At 38.8% G+C, this 19,455-nt stretch overlaps 1 protein-coding gene across 5 annotated transcripts in view; it reads right to left on the bottom strand.

Moving 5' to 3' along the window:
• Nucleotides 1-19,455, bottom strand: part of ATXN10 (ataxin 10) — a 170,732-nt gene that overhangs the window by 35,918 nt on the left and 115,359 nt on the right. For 4 of the 5 annotated variants that reach the window (XR_010139423.1, XM_063722670.1, XM_063722671.1 and 1 more), the window contains exon 10: nucleotides 1,106-1,251. Coding sequence is in view for 4 of the 5 variants with exons in the window: in XM_063722670.1 (XP_063578740.1) it covers nucleotides 1,106-1,251 (146 nt within the window). In the remaining variant the exon portion in view is untranslated. 5 annotated transcript variants of the gene reach the window in all.

Genomic DNA, 19,455 nt, shown 5'->3' with positions numbered 1-19,455 from the left:
CTAAAAAAATATCAACATTCTTTAACGAGCACAGCCTGCAGGGACTCATGATAATGCCACGCACTAAACCAAATTGGCTTTACCCTGCAGAGGAGTCTTCTGAGGCTGTGTATTTGTCTTTCCCTGACTGAACTTACAAGCTACTGTGCTCTTTAAAATAAGATTGTTTTCTATTGCTAATCAGACAAATGACAGTATCTTCAGCACAAATAATAAGCATTGCTCAGTCTACTTACTTTGAAACACATGATTTTCATCAGCTGCTTTTCTCTTCTTGGCAGAAGCCATAGTTTTATTTTTAAAATGCCCCCCTCCTCAGTCTCCTCAATGCTAGGCTGGGCTCCTCATTGCCTCCCGCAGGCTACACTCCCAGTCCTTGCAGTAGCTTTATTCACCCCTACCCCACCACCAGCCAAGCAGTGACCAGGACAAGGGACACAGCTAAGTTTGGCTTTCACCAGGGAAGTTCATGAAATTAAACAGTAGGTTTTATCTCAAATCTAAACAAGCTGTATCCAGTCCCTGATTACTCACCATTGTACTAGGTTAGTTTTGTATAGTATAACTACTTGAACTGGTAGGAAAAAAGCAGGGTCCCTGCAGAACACCCTCCAGCAAGGGTGGCCAACCCAAGCCAGGGCAAGAGCCAGCGCTCTCAGCTTCTGCAGCAGAGGGCTGCAGGACAAACCCTCCGAAGATGAGAATTCAGCACCACTGAAATGCTCCTTCCTCTTACTAGGGAGCCAGAGTGCTCCTCATGTTTCTATGTTGCCAAACCCTTGTTAAAATAGTACTTCCAAAAGACTGGATACTCAGAATCTCTATAGCAAAACAATATACAATAGTTCATGTTTAAAGACCACACACACACTGGAAAGGTGACACTGGTGATGTGCAGCACAGTGCCTTGCATGGGCTGCCTCTGCCCCAGGTTTTAAAGTGCTTTTTGGCCACATGCTCATTTGGAATGTCTTATTCACCTTGAAAAAATTAGCTTACCGTATTACAAAGGTTACAGAAATGATATTCTAGCACCATAACTCTGAGAAAATGATTTGGTTCTCAGGAACAAGTAAACAAGCAACGAAAGCAGCCAGCTACATACTGAATGAACATGAGGAAACGGACTTGTTTTGCTAAGGGCCCCGGCTGTAAACTTGTGCAAGGTAATTCACATGCAAGGATACAGGGGTTACTGTCACTGATGTTGCAGTTGTCCAGGATCAACGGGATACCATCCAGCTCATTTACCTAGAGAGAAAGAAGATAAGTTTATACACTGAAAACAGCATGGCTATAGTCAGAGATTACAGATGACTTGTTCCTTTTGTGTTTTCTTACTCAATGTTATAATACTGTTTGCACTATTATCTGAAATACCTGTATCAACCCAGAACTATATATAACAGACATGTAAACAAAAAGTGATATTTTATTTTATTTTCACTGGACTTCAAAAAAAAAAAATTGGGGCAATTAGGTAGCCGTATAAAAAAGAATCTAAGTAGATCACTTCCTAACATTGTTCACCAGGATAAACTCCAGATAGATATGAGATCTAAACTTAACTAATAAAAAAAATAAGTACTAGAAAAAAACATGGGTGAATTCCTCTTCTAAGCTGGGAATAGGAAAAGCTTTCCTAACTATGATTCAATCCGGAAGCAACAGGGGAAAGGTTTTAAAATTTGACTATTTGTTTTTTAAGGCAAATGAGAACTGGGAAAATTATTTGTAAGGTATCACAGATTTGGAAGATATTTGCAAAGGATTAATATTTTAATATATAAAGAACTTGTAAAAATTTAACCACCACCAACAATACAATAGAAAAACAGGTGAGATACATGAAACATACATGGCACCGAAAATACAAACAAACTAAAAAGACATCACAATATGTTCAAACGTGCTCATAAGAGGGAAGCAAATTATAATTACACACATTTCTTACCTGCCAGACTAACAAATAACCAAGTCTGACAACAAATGCTATTGGTGAGGCCACAGGGAAACAGGCACTCTCATACACTGCTGGAGGGAAAATGGTACAACTCCCATGAAAGGGAACTGGGTGTAAGCAGCAAAATGACATGTGACCCAGTAACCCCATCATTAAAATTACAGATCAAAAGCACACTACCCCATGAAATAATGTGTGACACAAGGTTATTCACTACAGTACAGTTTATTTTGTTATTTTATTTTTTTGTAAAGATGAGGTCTCACTATGTTGCCCAGGCTGGTCTCAAACTCCCAGCCTCAAGTGATCCTCCTGCCTTGGTCTCCCAAAGCACTGGGATTATAGGCGTGAGTCACTGTGCCTGGCCCAGTTCATTTTCTGCTGAGACATTATCACAAACTATAAAATTCACACTTTTAAAGTGTGCAATTTGGTGGTTTTCAGTATATTCACAGAGTTATATAACCATTAGCATGATCCAATTTTCCAACATTTTCCTCACCCCTAAAAGAAACTCCACACCCACTGGCAGTCACTCCTTATTCTTCCCTCCCCCCAGTCCTTGGCAACTATCCTTCTACTTCCTGTCTCTCTGGATTTGCCTATTCTGGACATTTCCTATAACGGAGTCAGATAATCTGAACGACATGTAGCCTTTTGAACCTGGCTTCTTTCACTCAAGGTTCACCCATGTCAGCGCTTCATTTCTTTTCATGGCTGAGTAATGTGAACAGTGCATTGTATGGATATGCCACATTGCATTTTTCCATTCACCCACTAATGGACATTTGTGTTATTTCCACCTCTAGGTTATCATGATAATGCTGCTCTGAATGTGCATGTACATGTTTTTGAGTGGATATAAGTATTCACTGTTCTTGGGTATATACCTAGGAGTCAAACTGCTAGATCATATGAGTTATAAACATCTGAGGAATAGCCAGACTGTTTTCACAGTGTTTACAGTGTTTTACATTTTCACCCAGCAGTGTATGAGGGCTCCAGCATCTCCACTTGCTATTGTATTAGGCATTCTAGTGTAGGTGAAGTGGTATGTCATTGTGGTTTTGATGCACATTTCTGATGACTAATGATACTGGGTGCAGCACAACTTACTATGAAACAACTCAAGTCTCCGCGAATGGGGGCTTGCTTACATAAACTATGGTACAAACACAGTAGACTGCTATACGGCTGTGAATGTGAGTGGAGAAGACTGCTGATGGACTGCTGTGGGAGGATTGCCAGGAGATGTAGCCAGATTACAACATGTTAATAGCCTTAAATGAGAATCTTGTGTGTGATAAAGGAGTATTTTTAAATACTCTGAACAAGAAACAATGGAAGGTTAAACCAAAAACAAATAATCGTTATCCACAGGGTAAAGAGGAGAATGGGGTGGAGGAAACACGAATGGAGACTCTGTGAAGGTGCCTTGTATAATTTTGACTTTGGAATCCTCTGTTTTTTATCTAATTTTAAAAAATTAAATTTAAAGTTATAAAAATTGAAAACATACAAATTAAACTAATGAAACATAAAATAAAGTTCTTTTTCAGAATTAAACAGTATTTTGACTTTACATCCCTAGTGAGATATACATAACCTAAGATGATACAGAACCGCATAGAAGTGTTTAAACTGCATTCAGTCATCTGAACATGAACTATTCCAAACGCCATGTTCCACTGAAAGAAATCAGATCTCCCGCTGATTCTAATGCACAGGCTTGCTAGGAATCTATTAACGATCCTTATTTTACAAAGGCCAAGAAGAAGAGAAAAAATTAGTTGGTAACCACCTGATTTCTGTAATTTTTTTCCAGGCACTGAAGGTGTGATGGGAAATGAATTACTATTAGCAGACACCTGGCATATACTAGGCAATCAGATGCTTTAATGACTTCGTTTAATTCTGAAATGCTAGAGTAAGTATTATTGGTTCCCTTTTACAGATAAAAAAGTGAGGCTCAGAAGTCCCCTTCCTGTGGTCACTAACCTAGTAAGTGCTATTCAAGGTGAGGTCTGGAGACCACTGTCAGTTTGCAGGAACAGACACTGAAGGGAGGAGCTGAGAAAATGCTGACAATATGACAGCCATGTGGTGTCTGCTGAATCTTACGATGAAATTTGGGCTTGAATTCTTATGTCTTTTTTTAGATTTATTTTTCTAGTCATTCATTTTATACTATATTCTATCCAAATGTAGGTCCAGGATGGTTTGAGGGAAAGATAAGTGGTTCTTCACCACAGCTAGTTTAGGAAGCACTGGCATGGAGGATTTGACCACTATAGAGAGTGGGACTTGGAGCGGGGATCGTGTGTTTGAGAAGCACAGAGAGAGTTTTATGGCCAAGTTGGTAATGACCCCACCTGAGACTGTATCCAAAGCTTCCCAAGGATGCCCTCACACCCTCGCTTCTCCTCTGATAACCTGCCCCACAACTACCAGCAGGATGGGGTACGTATGCACAGTAAAGTCTGCAAATGGGAAAGAAGAGATGCCAAATGCCTTTGCCTTGTGCTGACCGATACTGGGATGAAGATAAGGATCCAGAAAAGAAGCAAGGGCCCTGTAAGTGTCACTGAGAGGAAAGAATCCAGCTCATCCTCACCAGCTCTCCAGAAATGTGTGATCCAAACCCTTCTGGAACATAGGTACATCTCCACGCCAGATTGAGGTTGGTTTTCACACTCAGAGTTTGTTTAGCTAGAAGAACATATAGCATGGGGCTCACAGAGAAGGCCTCCCTAAAGAAGTGGCATTTAGCTTAAGATGAGAAGAATGAACAGGAATTAAATAAGGCAAAGGCGACTGTGGGAGTGTTTTGGGCAGGGGGAAGAGTATGTGCAAAAGCTGGAAGGTAAGATGAAACATGAAGCTCATGGAACTGGGAGGCAGTGCGGCATAGGGATTAAGAGTGGCCACTGTGGAGCCAGGCTGCTGGGGTCAAAGCCTGGCTATGAGATCTGTTGGCCTTGGGCAAGTCAAGAAACCCCTAAGACTTGGTTTCCTCCTCTGTAAAATGGGGATGATAGTGCCTTCTTCAAAGAGTAACTGAGTGTGTTTAGCACATAGTAAATACTCAATAAAGAGCACTGGGAGTGACAGCAGTAGTTGGTGACATTCACACTGTTAAATTCAATTAGTTCACTTAGGAACAAGGGGTTGGGCAGTAGCTCCTAAATGCATGACAAAACTGAATAATTACTTCAACAGGGCTGAATTTACACTTCCTCTCTGCATTAGGCAAAATTTCAAATTTATTTTCAAAAACCAGGTTTGTTTTGGTAAGTGAGAAATCAAAGTATTCAGGATTTATTATTCAATGCATGGAAAACACCTCACTTTCTACAAAAAAAAGTAGAACTCTTGAGATATGCTAAATGGGTAAGATGTTCTTTGAGGGAAATGAAATCACACACTAAAAACTGAAATTTAAGCAGGCAATAAAGGTGAACTAAAGAGTTCTTAAAAATCACGGTTCCACTGGAGTTGTGGGTCAACTGAGGGTATGCGTTCCTGGATAAATATTTCTTATTCATACAGCTGCATTAGGAAAGGATATAAGGGAACCATTTATAGAAGTTCATTAAATGTTTACAACATAAATGACCTATTCTGGACAAGGATGACAGCGGCATTATGACAAATACACAATTACATACTTAAGAATGAACACAGGTTAAGGTCACTGGGAAAAGCAGACACCAATACAGCACCTTCAGGAAGGGTGACTGACGATACAATTTTGTTATTACAAAGTCCAAGTTTACTGCTGTAACTACAAGTGTCAAGCTAATGTTGGGGGCAGGAGAGAAACAATTAAGTTTTCTTCTGTCAGCACTCTATTAAACAAGTTGTTTGTTTCTTTACTAACATGTTGGGAGTTGATTGTAGGCCCGTAATTAATGAGTCACAAGTTACAGTTCACACTGAGGAGCCAAGCTCAGTCAACGCTTTCCCGCTTTCCCGTGGTAGTGCATCTCCAGGAGACAATAAGCCTGGCTTAAACAAATTAACATTTAGCCTCTGGAAATGAAGTGTAAACAGAGGACAACAAATAGATTTGCTAACTGTTCTTTCCCACATTAGCCAATAATGCCAGAGTAGGCACTCTGCAAAGGGTACAGGCCCAATTCTAATAACCAAGCTCTGTTGGGAAAACATATTAAGTTGATAGAAAACAGAGCCTGTTAGCTGTGTGACCTTGGGGAGGTTTCTGAACTTCATTAAGTCTAAATTTTCTTACATGAAACAAGAGGGCCATACCCACCTCCTAGGTGTACAGTAAGGACTGTATGGGAAAGCATCCAGCATGGTGCCCAGCACATCATGAGACCACAGGAAATGGCAATGATTTGTAATATCATTTCCATTTGGCTCTGAGATTCTAAAGGTTTCCTTTACCATCCACATTTGAAAAGAGCTGGATATGGTAATCCTTCACCAACCACTAGCTGTCCTTCAGCAAAGTTTGAATATGGAAAGATCTACTTCTACAATCATAAGAAATTTGGTAGATATGGGGTTACTCTAAGTTAGTGTAATGTTGTTCTTGACTGTCTCATGAACTGGGTGTATGTCTGGATTTGTAATTTCCATCCATATTCTTCTGCTGGCTTTAGCCTTACACAGCAATTCTAAGTCTCACAAAAATATAGTACCATCGATCTTTGTGTTGCATTTGTTTCCATGGTGTTTTGTGCCACTTAGCAGTGGGCATTTCAGGCCTGAGTTGCTGCTTTTGTCCACAGTGCCTGAGCAGCAACAAATGGTGTGACTCAAACAGAAGTAAAAAAGCAAGTGGTCTGGGCATTGCAGACACTCTCTAGAGAGAAAACTCAGAGCCAAAGTCTGGCCAGTGCTCCTCAGCCTTGGCTACAACTTAGAATCACTTGGGGGAGGTTTTAAAAAGTGCCAGTGCTGTGGTCCCAACCCCAGAACAAACGAATCTGAATCTCTGCGCATCAGTGTTTTAGACAAACTCTCCAGGTGACTCTAATATGCAGCCAAGGTGAAAACACCTGATCTCCCCAAAGCCAAACAGCACCCATCAAGCCAACCTATGAGACCTGCTCAGAAGAAACGCCTGAAACCTAACGCACTGCCCTCCACACACTATCCCCTTCGGTGCTTCGTTTTCTTTACTTCTAAAAGGCACTTTATTGAGGTATAATTTACATAAACTGCAAGTGCATCTGCACAGCCACAGACAAATCACGACACAGAATGTTGCCATCACCCCCAAAAGCTCCTTGCGCAGCTCTGCAATCACTGCAGCTCACCTCGCTCCTGTCCCATCTCCTCTTAGGCATCTGTTTCTGTCATTACAGATAAATTTTGTCCATTCTATAACACAAATGGGTTTAACAAAAAGTGTTTTCCAATGTTTTCAAGACTCATCCATGTTGTTACATCTATCAGTAATTTTTGTTGATTTCTGATTATGAATATACTACCATTTATTTATCCACTCGTGTTGATGGCCACTGGGTTGATATCAGTTTTATCTGCAATGAATGGAGGTGCTATGAACACATGCATCTGTATCTTTTCATGGGTGCATGTTTTCATTTTTTGGGTGGATACCTACAAATGAAATTGCTGGATCATATGAAGTATATGTTCAACTTTATTAAGAACTGCCACAGTCTTTTCCAAAGTAGTTGTACCATTTTACATTCTCCCCTACAATGTACTGGAGTTACTCTAGATCCTTACCAACAGTTGATATATTGTCAGATGTTTTAGGCAGCATCACACTGTGGTCTTAATTTACATTTCCCTGATGACTAATAATGTAAAGTATCTTCAGGTGCTTATGGGACATTTCCGTTTCTTTAGTGAAATGTTATTCAAATATTTTGCTCATTTTATTAACTGGGTTGTTTTCTTCTCATTGAGTTGTAAGAGGTTCTTCACATAATCTGCATATGAGTAAGTCCTGTGCCAGATAAATGTATTGCAAATATTTTCTCCTATACAATGGCTTGTTTTTTCAATTTTTTAATAATACGTTTCAAAGAGCATTGACTCTTTAATATAGATGAGATACAATTTACCAAAACATTTTTTCATGGCATTTTTTATATCCTAAAAAGTCCTGGCCTACTTCAACATATCCATGATGTTTTCTTCTACAAGTTTTGTATCTCCAGCTTTTATGTTGCTATTTTAAATCAATTCTTGTTTGGTATAAATTAAGAGTCTAGGTTCTTTTTTACTCCATAAGGATATAAAATCGTTCCAGTGCCATTGTTGAAAAAAATATCCTTTCTCCACTGAGTCTGGACTCTATTCTGTTCCACTGGTATATACATCTATATTTACATAAATACCATACTATCTTAATTAACTTTATAGTAAGTCATGAAAGAAGTAATATAATCTTCTTTGTTTTGTTTTCAAAATTGTTTTGGCAATTATATTAGTTTGGTAGGCCTGCCTTAAAAAACTACCACAAACCAAATGGTATAAAAAACAGGAGTTTATTGTTTCACAGTTCTGGATGGTAGAAGTCCAAGATCAAGATGTTGGCAAGGTTGGTTCTTTCTGAGGACTATGAAGGAGAATTTGTTCTAGGCCTCTCTTTAGCTACTGATAGTTTGCTGGCAATCTTCGGTGTCCTTGGTTTTTAGATCTCTGTCTGTATTTTCACATGACATTCTCATTCTGTGTGTAATCTGTGCCCAAATTTCCCCTTTTTATAAGGACACCACTCATACTGGATTAGGGGCCCATCCTCCTCCAGTATGATCTCATCTTAAGTAATTACATTGGCAATGACACTGTTTCCAAATAAGGTCACGTTCTAAAGTATTGGGGTTTAGCAATTCAACATATGAATTTTGGGGGGTACAATTCAATCCATAACAGCTATTCTAGGTCTTTTGCATTTCCAAATTTTAAAACCAGCTCATCAATTTTTATAAAAAATGTTTCCTGGGACAGGTGTGGTGGCAGGCGCCTGTAATCCCAGCTACTCGGGAGGCTGAGGCAGGAGAATCTCTTGAACCCGGGAGGCAGAGGTTGCAGTGAGCTGAGATTGCACCAGCCTGAGTAACAAGAGCGAAACTCCATCTCAAAAAAAAAAAAAAAAAAAAAATGTCTCCTGACATTCTGACTGGTATAGCATTCACTCTATAGGTCAACTTGGGGAGATCTTATACTTAACCATATTGAGCTGTCTGTTAAATTTTAACTTCTCTCAGCAATGTTTTATGGTTTTCAGAGTATAGGTCTTGCACATATTTCGTTAAAGTTTATTCCTAAATATTTCATGTTTTATGATGCTATTGTATGTGGCATTTAAATTTTTTCTTATTATTTGCTAGTTTTATATAATTAATTTTCATTTACATATCTTGTAACCATTCAAAATTCACTTCTCATAACTTTATCAATTCCTTAACACATACGATCATCTCATTTATGAATAAAGCCAGTTTTACTTCTTTCCAATCTGCATGCATCTGATTTTTCTTGGCTTAGTGAGTTGCTTTGGACCTTCAGCACGTTGTTTACTGGAGTGGTGAGTGCAAATTCTTGCCTTGTTCCTGATGTCAGAGAGAGAGCAGTGTTTCATCATAAAGTATGAAACTAGCTGTTGATTTTTTTTTTCATAGATGCTTTTTTCCGGATGAGAAAGTTCCTTTATACTGTTAGTTTGTGGTGAATTTTGACATGAATGAGTGTAAATTTTGTTCCAAATGCTTTTCCTCTATTGAGATAATCATATTGTTTCCTCCCTCTTATTCTGTTAATATGAGAGAATTAAAGTGTCTGTTTTTCTAACATTAAACCAACAGTGCACGGCTGAGATAAACCATCATAGGTTCATGATACATTATCACTTTCTGTATTACAAGATCCACTCTGCTGATATTTTGAAAAGTGTTTTTATGTTTCTGATCATGAGAGACACTGCTCTGTAGTTACTTTGTTTGTTCTCTTTTAAGGTTTTTGTCCGGATTTGGGAACAGAGTAATGGTGTCTTCATAAAATAAGTTGAGAAGTGTTCCCTCCTCTATTTTCTGAAAGAGAAAGATTGGGTATATGCTTTCCTTCTTAAATGCTTGACAGAATTCACTGCTGAAACTATGTGTGCCTGGAGATTTTGTTGTAGAAACATTTTAAACTACACATTTAATTTTTAAAAATATTTATCCTTTATTCAGTTTTTATTTTGTTTCTTTCAAGAAAACTGTTCATATCATCTATTTTGTCAAAACTTTTTGGCATCAAGTTGTTTATGCTATTCTCTTATTATCTTTCTAATGTCTGTAATATCTATAATGATGTCTCCTCTTTCACTGCTGATAGAGGTCATTTATATTTTGTCTCATTTTCTTGACAGGTAGACAGATTTATCTGGAAAGATTGATCAGTCTTTTAAAATACGCATCCAGCTTCTGATTACATGGATTTTCTCCACTCTACGTCTATTTTATTTTCTACTTCAATGATTTCCATTCTTATCTTTGTTAATTCTTTTCTTCTACTTACATTGGTTTAATCTACTCTTGGTTTTATTAGCTTAAGTTGGAAACTAAGATGACTGATCTTAAATCTGTCTTGTTTTCTCATGTATTTTAAATTTCCTAAACACTACTTTATCCCCATCTCACAATTTAGGTATGCCATTTTTCATGTTTATTCAGTTCAAAATATTTTCTAATTTCGATATGATTGTGTCTGTGACATGTGGGTTATTTAGAAGTGTACTGTTTAATTTTCAAATATCTTGGGATTTTAGAGATATTTTATAGTTTTAATTTATAATTCTGCTGTAGAGACAGAATATAGTCTTATGTTTTCTGTTCTTCTACATTTATTGAGCTCTGTTATGGCCCCAGCATATGGTCTGTCTTGGTGAATGTTCTATGTGTACTGGAAAGAACGTACATGCTTGTTATTGGTGCAGTGTTCACTAAATTTCACTTGATCGATCAAGGTGGCTGATGGTATTCCAGTTTTCCATATTCCTCCTGGTTTTCTTTCAGCTTGTTCTGTAATTTATAAAGATAAGAACGCTGATATCTCCGATTATGACTGTAGATCGATTTTTTCTTTCAGGTGTCAGTTTTAGTTTCAGTTATTTGAAATTCTGCTATTAGCAATGTATGTTTAGGCTATTATGTCTTCTTGATGAACTGACCCTTTAATCATTAGGAAATATCACTCTTTTACATCTAGGGATATTCTTTGTCCTTAGGTCTATTTTGTTTAATATTAATATAGCCACTCCAGCTTTCTTATAAGTGTTTACATGGTATATCATTCTTTCACTCTTAAGGTATCTTCATCTTTATATTCAAAGTATATTTCTTATCATAGCATATAATTGAGTCTTGCCTTTTAAAATCAAGTATAGGCCAGGCACAGTGGCTCACACCTGTAATCTCAATGCTTTGGGAGGCTGAAGGTGGGAGGATCATTTGAGGTCAGGAGTTCGAGACCAGTCTGACCAACATGGTGAAACCCCATCTACCGGGGGAACCAGCCCCCAATGTTTCAACGTAGGTTCTTTTCTATTTTCCCTAAGTGTCGGCCGGTCTGAGAAATAAAGAGTACAAAAGAGAGAAATTTTACAGCTGGGTCTCTGGGAGTGACATCACATGTTGGCAGGTTCCGTGATGCCCCTTGTAAGTTTTTATTAGGGGTTTCAAAAGGGGAGCGGTGTACAAACAGGGTGTGGGTCACAGAGATCACATGCTTCAAAGGCAATGAAATATCACAAGGGCAGAGAGGCAGAGTGAGATCACAAGGCCAGGGTGAAACCAGAATTACTGATGAAGGTCCATGTCCTGCTGGGCACACACTGTCATTGATAAACATCTTAACAGGAAACAGGTTCAAGAGCAGACAACCGGTCTGACTAGAATTCACCAGGCTGGAATTTCCTAATCCTAGCAAGCCTGAGGGCCCTGCAGGAGACCAGGGAGTATGTCATCCCTTATCTACAACTGCATAAGACAGACACTCCCAGAGCGGCCATTTTAGAGACGTCCCCCGGGAATGCATTCGTTTCCCAGGGTTATTCCTTGCTGAGAAAAGAATTCAGCGATATTTCTCCTATTCACTTTCTGAAAGAACAGAAATATGACTCTGTTCTGCCCGGCCCTGCAGGCAGTCAGGCCTTATGGTTATCTCCCTTGTTCCTTGAAAATCGCTGTTACCCTGTTCTTTTTTAAGGTGCCCAGATTTCATATTGTTCAAACACACATGCTTTACAAACAATTTGTGCAGATAACGTGATCATCACAGGGTCCTGAGGTGACATACATCCTCATCTTATGAAGATGATGGGATTAAGGGATTAAAGACAAGACAGGCATAGGAAATTAAAAGAGTATTGATTGGGGAAGTGATAAATGTCCATGAAATCTTCACAATTTATGTTCAGAGATTGCAGTAAACACAGGTGTAGGAAATTATAAAAGTATTAATTTGGGGAACTAATAAATGTCCATGAAATCTTCACAATTTATGTTCTTCTGCCATGGCTTCAGCCAGTCCCTCTGTTCGGGGTCCCTGACTTCCCGCAACACTGTCTCTATTAAAAATACAAAAATTAGCTGGGTGTGGTGGTGAATCTTTAATCTCAGCTACTTGGGAGGCTGAGGCAGGAGAATTGCTTGAACCTGGTAGGCAGAGGTTTCAGTGAGCTGAGATCATGCCACTGCACTCCAGCCTGGGCAACATAGAGAGACTTCATCTCAAGAATGGAACAGAACGGAACAGAACGGAACAGAACAGAACAGAACAGAATAGAATCCACTCTAATAGTCTTTAACCGGATATTTAAGCCATTTACATTTAATATATTTATCAACATGATTGAGTTTATCATTCTGCCATCTGTTTTCTATTTGTCTTGACTATTCTTTGTTCTTATTTTCCAGACTCTTTCGAGACTGAGCATTTTTAAATATTCCACCTATTTCTCCAATACTGGCTTATTAACTGTCTCTCTCTTTTTCTAAAAGTGGTTGCACTGGAGTTTAGAGTATACATCTTTACCTTGTTGCAGTCTGTCTACAAATAATACCATACTACCCCACATACAATGTAAGAACGTTGTAACTGTATACTCTGTTTAATCTTTGAGCAATTACTCATATATTTTTCTTCTATATACACATTAAAAATCCCCTAATATATTGCCATTATGATTACTTTAAAGAGCCAATTACATTTCAAAGAAAATTAAAAGTGAGAATAGAAATATTTTCTTTTTACCCATATATTTAACTTTTCCAGTGATTCTAATCCTTTGTATATATTTGTATAGGTCAGGTTTCCATGTGCTATCATTTACTTTCACCTTGTTGAACTTCATTTAACGTTTCTTACAGGACATTTTGCCTTCTTTTTTTTGACCTTCATTTTTGAAGGATATTTTGGCTGGATACATAATTCTAGATTAACAGTTTTCCTTTAGTATTTTAAAGATGTCATTCCATTGATTCCTGTCTTGCATCATTTCTGAAGGAAAGCCTGTTATCATTTTTATCTTTGTTCTTATAAACTGACAGGCAAGAAAGTCAGTGAATTAAGAGTAACAACACTACAGAGAAGATTAGCCAAAACCGAAAGCTGGTTATTTGTAAACATTAATAGAATGGAAAATACCAGAAAGACTGAGGAAGGAAAAAAGAGACATCTTTTTTTTTTTTTTAAGAAAGAATAGAATTAAAAGGGAGGAACAGGTTTTAGACAACCTAGATAAAATATTAAAATATGAACAATTTTATGAAAAAAATGTGAAAATCTAGATGAAATAGATATTTCTGAGAAAAGTAGAAAATGTTAAAATTGACAGAAAAAATCAAAGGCTTGGATAAGACTGTCCTTTTTAAAGTGCCCAGCCAGGCTACTGCCCATGTCCTGGAGAGGTAGGAGGCAGGGCTCGGACACCTGACCAAATTGAGGACTAACTAAAACAGGTAGGTCGGGGTGGAAGCCATTTTCCATAAGACATACCCACCAATATGTCATGTCAGTTTACCATTGCCATGGCAACACCCAGAAGTTACCACCCCTTTCCACAGCAACAACCTGATGACCTGAAAGTTGTCACCCTTTTCCTAGAAATTTCTGCATAAACTGCCCCTTAATTCTCATATAGTTAAAAGTGGGTATAAATATGAGTGCAGACCTGCCTCTGAGCTGCTATTCTGGGCACACTGCCTATAGGGCAGCCCTGCTCTGCAAGGAGCAGCACCTCTGCTGCTGCTATACACTGCCGCTTCAATCAAAGTTGCTGTTTACCACCACCAACTCACCCTTGAATTATTTCCTGGGCAAAGCCAAGAACCTTCCCAGGCTAAGTCCCAATTTGGGGGCTTGCCTGTCCTGCATCACTGGGGAAAGGCAGGAGTCGGGGGTGGCAAGAGCTCCTCAGTAGCAGGCAAGAGGGCCTCAGCATGGAGCTATGTGATTGGTGACTTCTCTTGAGATGCTGTGGCACCTGCATCCTTGGCAAAGGCTGGTGGAATAGACTGCGACTTCTGAAGCAATAGCTGCCTAAAATGAAGGTGCAGGCTCCAGAATTCTAGTCATTTGTCACAGAAAGATTGAAGAGCCTGACAGAATTATTTGTTAAAGAGAATCGTGAATTCAGAATAGCAGAAGGAGCAGTGAGGGATTTATTAAATGGAATAAGACCTCAAGATGTGGACTCTGCTACCATTGTTACCCCTATTCAAATGCAGTAGATGTTTCCGTCAGCTGGTATTTGGATGATGGACAGGAGAAAAGCACAGAACAATTACTGCCAGGCTTCGTGAAGACAATTTTGAAATTACTACACTCTGGATTGATGTTGTCGCTGATGGAAGAGATGCTGAGGACAAATTCACAACTGACTAGGAGATGCTGAACACAAAGCTCTCTAGCAAACAATTCTATGTCTTTGGGTTTTGATGGTACTTTATCTAATTTAATGGTTATGGAGATTTTTTTAAATAAGAAAAGTTTGTTGGACATCAACAGAGTACAATACAATTGTTTTTGAATTTTAAGATATGTCAGGTTTTGTGGGAGAACTGTAGACAAACCTGGTGACCACGGTCCTGAGAAGCAACTGCAGAGCCTGCAAAAGGCCTGGCTGGGCTATTAGGAGAAAGCATTTGGGTGGAACTAAAAAAGCTCTTGACAGTAAACATGTAAATCATTTGATTCACCTTATCTATGATCTTCATGTGGCTCCTTATGTAGGTGTAACTGCCAATGCAAGTTTAGAAGAATTTAACAAAGTCAGTAAAAATGTCGAAGGTTTTTCACCAAAGCCAATGACTCTTTTGGCCTCATTATTCAAAGTACAGAATGATGTCACAAAATTGGATTGGAGGTTGACGATTTGAAAAGAAGAGAAAAACCTTGGCTTATTTATAGTTAAAAATAAAAAAGACTGAATTAAAGCAATAGATAGTTCAGAACCACTGAAACCCTATCAAGACTTTCTTAGGGACTTTAGGGAACTTGCCGTGACTTCTCACATACGTGAACTACTGAAGAGTCAAGGAGAGCACCATCCCCTAAAGAAAGGGCAGCTGTGGTCCCTTCCTACAGTTCCTGTTCAGTGGGCACGACACCAGAAAAGTGGACATTTCTTGGGGGAAAAGAAACCAGGGCTCTATTACAACAACTACAAGAACGGTGGAGAAAAAGTGGTTACCAAGGGGAAAAAGATAAACTTCTAAGTTACCTAAAGCTAGAGGGCTCACTACTAAAAAGTGGAAACTTTTTGGTAAGACCCGGTTGATTTACTGCCCTCCCTCTTAGTGAGATGAAACTACAGCAGAATAAAAGCCAGCTTAGAGGACCTCTTTAGAAGAATAACGGTCTTACTTAGTGAAATATACTTATATTTTAGGTACTAAATTTAAGTCTACCTCCTCTTAATCTAATTTATATCACTGAATCTAATTCTTTCAGAATAATTTCTATGAGAGGGGTAGAACTGACTTCTATTTTAATCTATTTAGACTTTTTTTTAATTTTTGTTTTTGCAAAGGATAGTGCTAAGATTGATCTTAAGACAAGGTAATTGCCTTGAAGAAAAAAATGTTTATTAACATTTGGAATGTTTATAAGTGTCAGTTCTTATCTGAATTCCAAAATAAACTGTGCCTGAGAAGAAAATAAGAAAAAATATTAAAAGAACAAAAATTTTTAAAGATACTAAAATGACCAAAACTCACTAACACAAAGACGCAAATAGCTCTCAAGCGAGTTCCACCCAATTTTCAAGAAACAGAACATCTATTTTGTATACAAGTTGTTCCAAAACAACAGAAAAATAAGGAAAGATTTCCAACTCATTTTACAAGGCTAGTATGACTTTGTTCCAAAACCAGGAAAGATAGACCACTGTAAAGAAATTAAAGGCCTTTTTAACTTATGAAAATAGATTCCCTTCCCCTAAAATATTCTAGAAATAATATTAGCATAACTAAATCAAAGATGCTACAATAATACATCATGTTCAGGCAGACTTTTCTCAAAAATGCAAGAATAGATTCAACTGGATCAGAAAATCTACAATGAACCTCATTAATGTACTCATAATAATATCAACCATCACAGAAAAAGTACCCGACCATGCTTAGCCCCTATTTATGATTTTTTTGATTATCAGAAAACTAGAGAACTTTTTTAACTTCAAAAAGGCTATGTGTCAGAAACCCACAGTAAATGTCATAGGTAAAGGAAAGTTTACATAGATGCTAAGACCAGAAAAAAAACACAAGGATACTGTCTCCTGGCACTGATATAGAAAAATAAATTCAAGAAAATACTATAATTTTAAAAGGTCTTTGTTTAAAATGTTCTATCTCTAGAAATCAAGGATGCTCAGAAAATCAAAGAGGAACTAGAATTATGTAAAAAGTATTTCAGTCTTACTATCAGAACAGAAACAATGAAAGAATAAAAACAAACTAAAGCAATAAGGCTGATTTAGCTGGAAAACAGTAATGTTTTTTGGAGTAAGAGCACTTTGGGAGGCCAAAGAGGGAGGCTGGCTTGAGGCCAGGAGTTTGAGACCAGCTTGGGCAACACAGAGAGACCCCATCTCAACAAATAATTTTTTTAAAAATTAGCTGGGTGTGATAGTGTGTAACTGTAGTCCCAGCTACTGGGGAGGCTGAGGCATGAAGATGGGTTGAGCCCAGGAGTTCGAGAGTACAGTAAGCTATGTCTGTGCCACTGCACTGCAGATTGGGCGACAGAGAGAGGGAGAGAGACACCCTGTCTTGAAAAATAAACAACAAAAATAAATGAAATGGGAAATAAGATCTAGAAGGTCAGGATAAAAAGATATAAAGAGGAATGAAAACGCACTGTGTTCTAACACACTTACAGTGAATTTTAGAAAAGAGTAGATGTTTCAGTGGCTATTTGAACAGAAACTGTGATTGGGTCCTACAAAACCCATGAGAGAAGCAAGGCATGGTCTTGACTCACTGGAATTACTGACAGCAAGATCCAAGAAACTACTGAGGAGATTGCTCCCAAATGTGTAGCCCCCCAACTGTCAGAGACTAACTGAAATCTGCTGAAGCAGAAATGAAGACTTTCTCCATCTTTCCCTCAGATATCACAGACTTTCTGCTATGGTCTGCTAGTTGGCAACAAGTAAGAAGTATTGGTTTCTGGGGACATACTTTTGCTTGGGGTAACTATTAGAAGACCAGGAATCGGCTTGTTTTCTAACTCTGGTGTATGTGTGGGGTGGGGGGGGCAATGTTTTGATAATCTTGTGTCCTGTTAACTTTTTTAATTTTAAGAAGTGAGGCACATCAGAGGCTTGGTATTGGGTGTTCCTGAAAGAACCACACACATTCTGGAAAGAGACAGTCCAGGCTGCAGCTGTTAAAAAAAAATCCTGACCCTATACAGGCATTAAGAGCCCCTCTAACTGGGATTGTGCAGAATAAGAAATCAGGGAGAATATATTTTGAATTTCAATTTATTTGAACACACATGGGCAAGAGAATTGGACTTTAATGCCTTTGGACTTTAATTTAAAATGCAATGTAATCTTTGGATTTTAATCTCTCTCTGGGAACCTGATAATGAGATAGAATTAATATTCAAATATGGAGTGTCTCTTATGGGCATTTTATTATTACAATGAATGTAGGCCTTTCATTGGAGTATCTTAATATGGAATGAATTTTGCACCTTGAGGTCAAAGTGATTTTGCAGTTAATTAGATTCATGTGTTGTTCTGACCCACTTAAGAGTCTTCTGGGGGTAAAATATCCACTCCTCACCAGTGGTCCAAGAGGAAAAAAAGGAGTGTAGTTGGCAAAGCAGCCTCATGAAGGTGGGAGCAGGACGATCCTGACAAACTGAGCTTCTCTCCAAAGGAAGGACACACTCCTACATCCCTAACAGCCAAAGCTAAAGCCCAACACATCAGTGTACCACCACCACCACAAAGGGGCTGGATGGGTTAGAAGGCTCTCCCTCTCTTCTTCTTCTTGTTGAGAGAGCTGTATTAACATACTAACCCCTAACTTTTCCAGGCCCTTCACTGGCCCCTTCCCAGTGCGGTGACAATCGAATCCCTCTGAGTTGAGCTGTATAGCGTCCATGGTATACAGAGCAGCTATTTGTTTGCTTGTCTCACTCTTTCATTAGACTCTGGGGCTTTCAATGACAAGAATCACGTTTCCACTCATCCTTGCATCCCTTGCCCGGTCCCGAGATACTTAACAATGATTTGCCGAAAAAAATATATGCGCGTGAGAGGCAAAAGCTCACCTTCCACCCTTGCAGGGTCCAAATATAACCAACAGATATGTACCGAACGAAACTTAGCCAGGGGGAGGCAGGTGAGTAAATTAATAACTAAAAATACATTTACAAACTATGGTAATTCCTATAAAATAAATAATTAAGATGATCTACTAGAGACTGAGAGAGCGGCCAGAGACTGAGAGGGGTGGTCAGGTGAGCCTTTCAGGTCATGATGATGTACTGATACAGTCTGAAGAAGCACTGATACAGAGCAGTGACTTTCCATCCTTACTGTCAATCTGCATCTCCTGGGGAGCTTTTAAAACTACCCATGTCTTGGCCCCACCTCATGCCAACTTAATCTCTATCTTGGGGGTGATGGTCCTGGCACAGATACATAGTTTAAAAGCTCCTGGCTGGGCATGGTGGCTCATGCCTGTAATCCTAGTGCTTTTGGAGGGTGAGGTGGGAGGATCACTTGAGGTCACAAATTCGAGACCAGTCTGAACAACATGGTGAGACCTCATCTCTACAAAAAATTAAAAATTAGCTGGGTGTGGTGTGTGAGCCTGTAGTCCCAGCTACCCGGGAGGCTGAGGTGGGAGGATCGCTCAGGAGTTCAAAGTTCCAGGGAGCTTTGACTGTGCCACTGTGCTGCAGCCTGGGCAGCAGAGGGAGACCCTGTCTCTCATTAACTAATGAACTAAAAGCTCCCTAGGTGACTCAGATTCACAGAA

Source organism: Pongo abelii, chromosome 23 (genome assembly GCF_028885655.2).
Source record: "Pongo abelii isolate AG06213 chromosome 23, NHGRI_mPonAbe1-v2.0_pri, whole genome shotgun sequence".
Lineage (NCBI taxonomy): Eukaryota > Metazoa > Chordata > Mammalia > Primates > Hominidae > Pongo > Pongo abelii.
The sequence above is the reverse complement of the archived record's forward strand: the minus strand, read 5'-3'. Positions and strand labels throughout refer to the sequence as shown.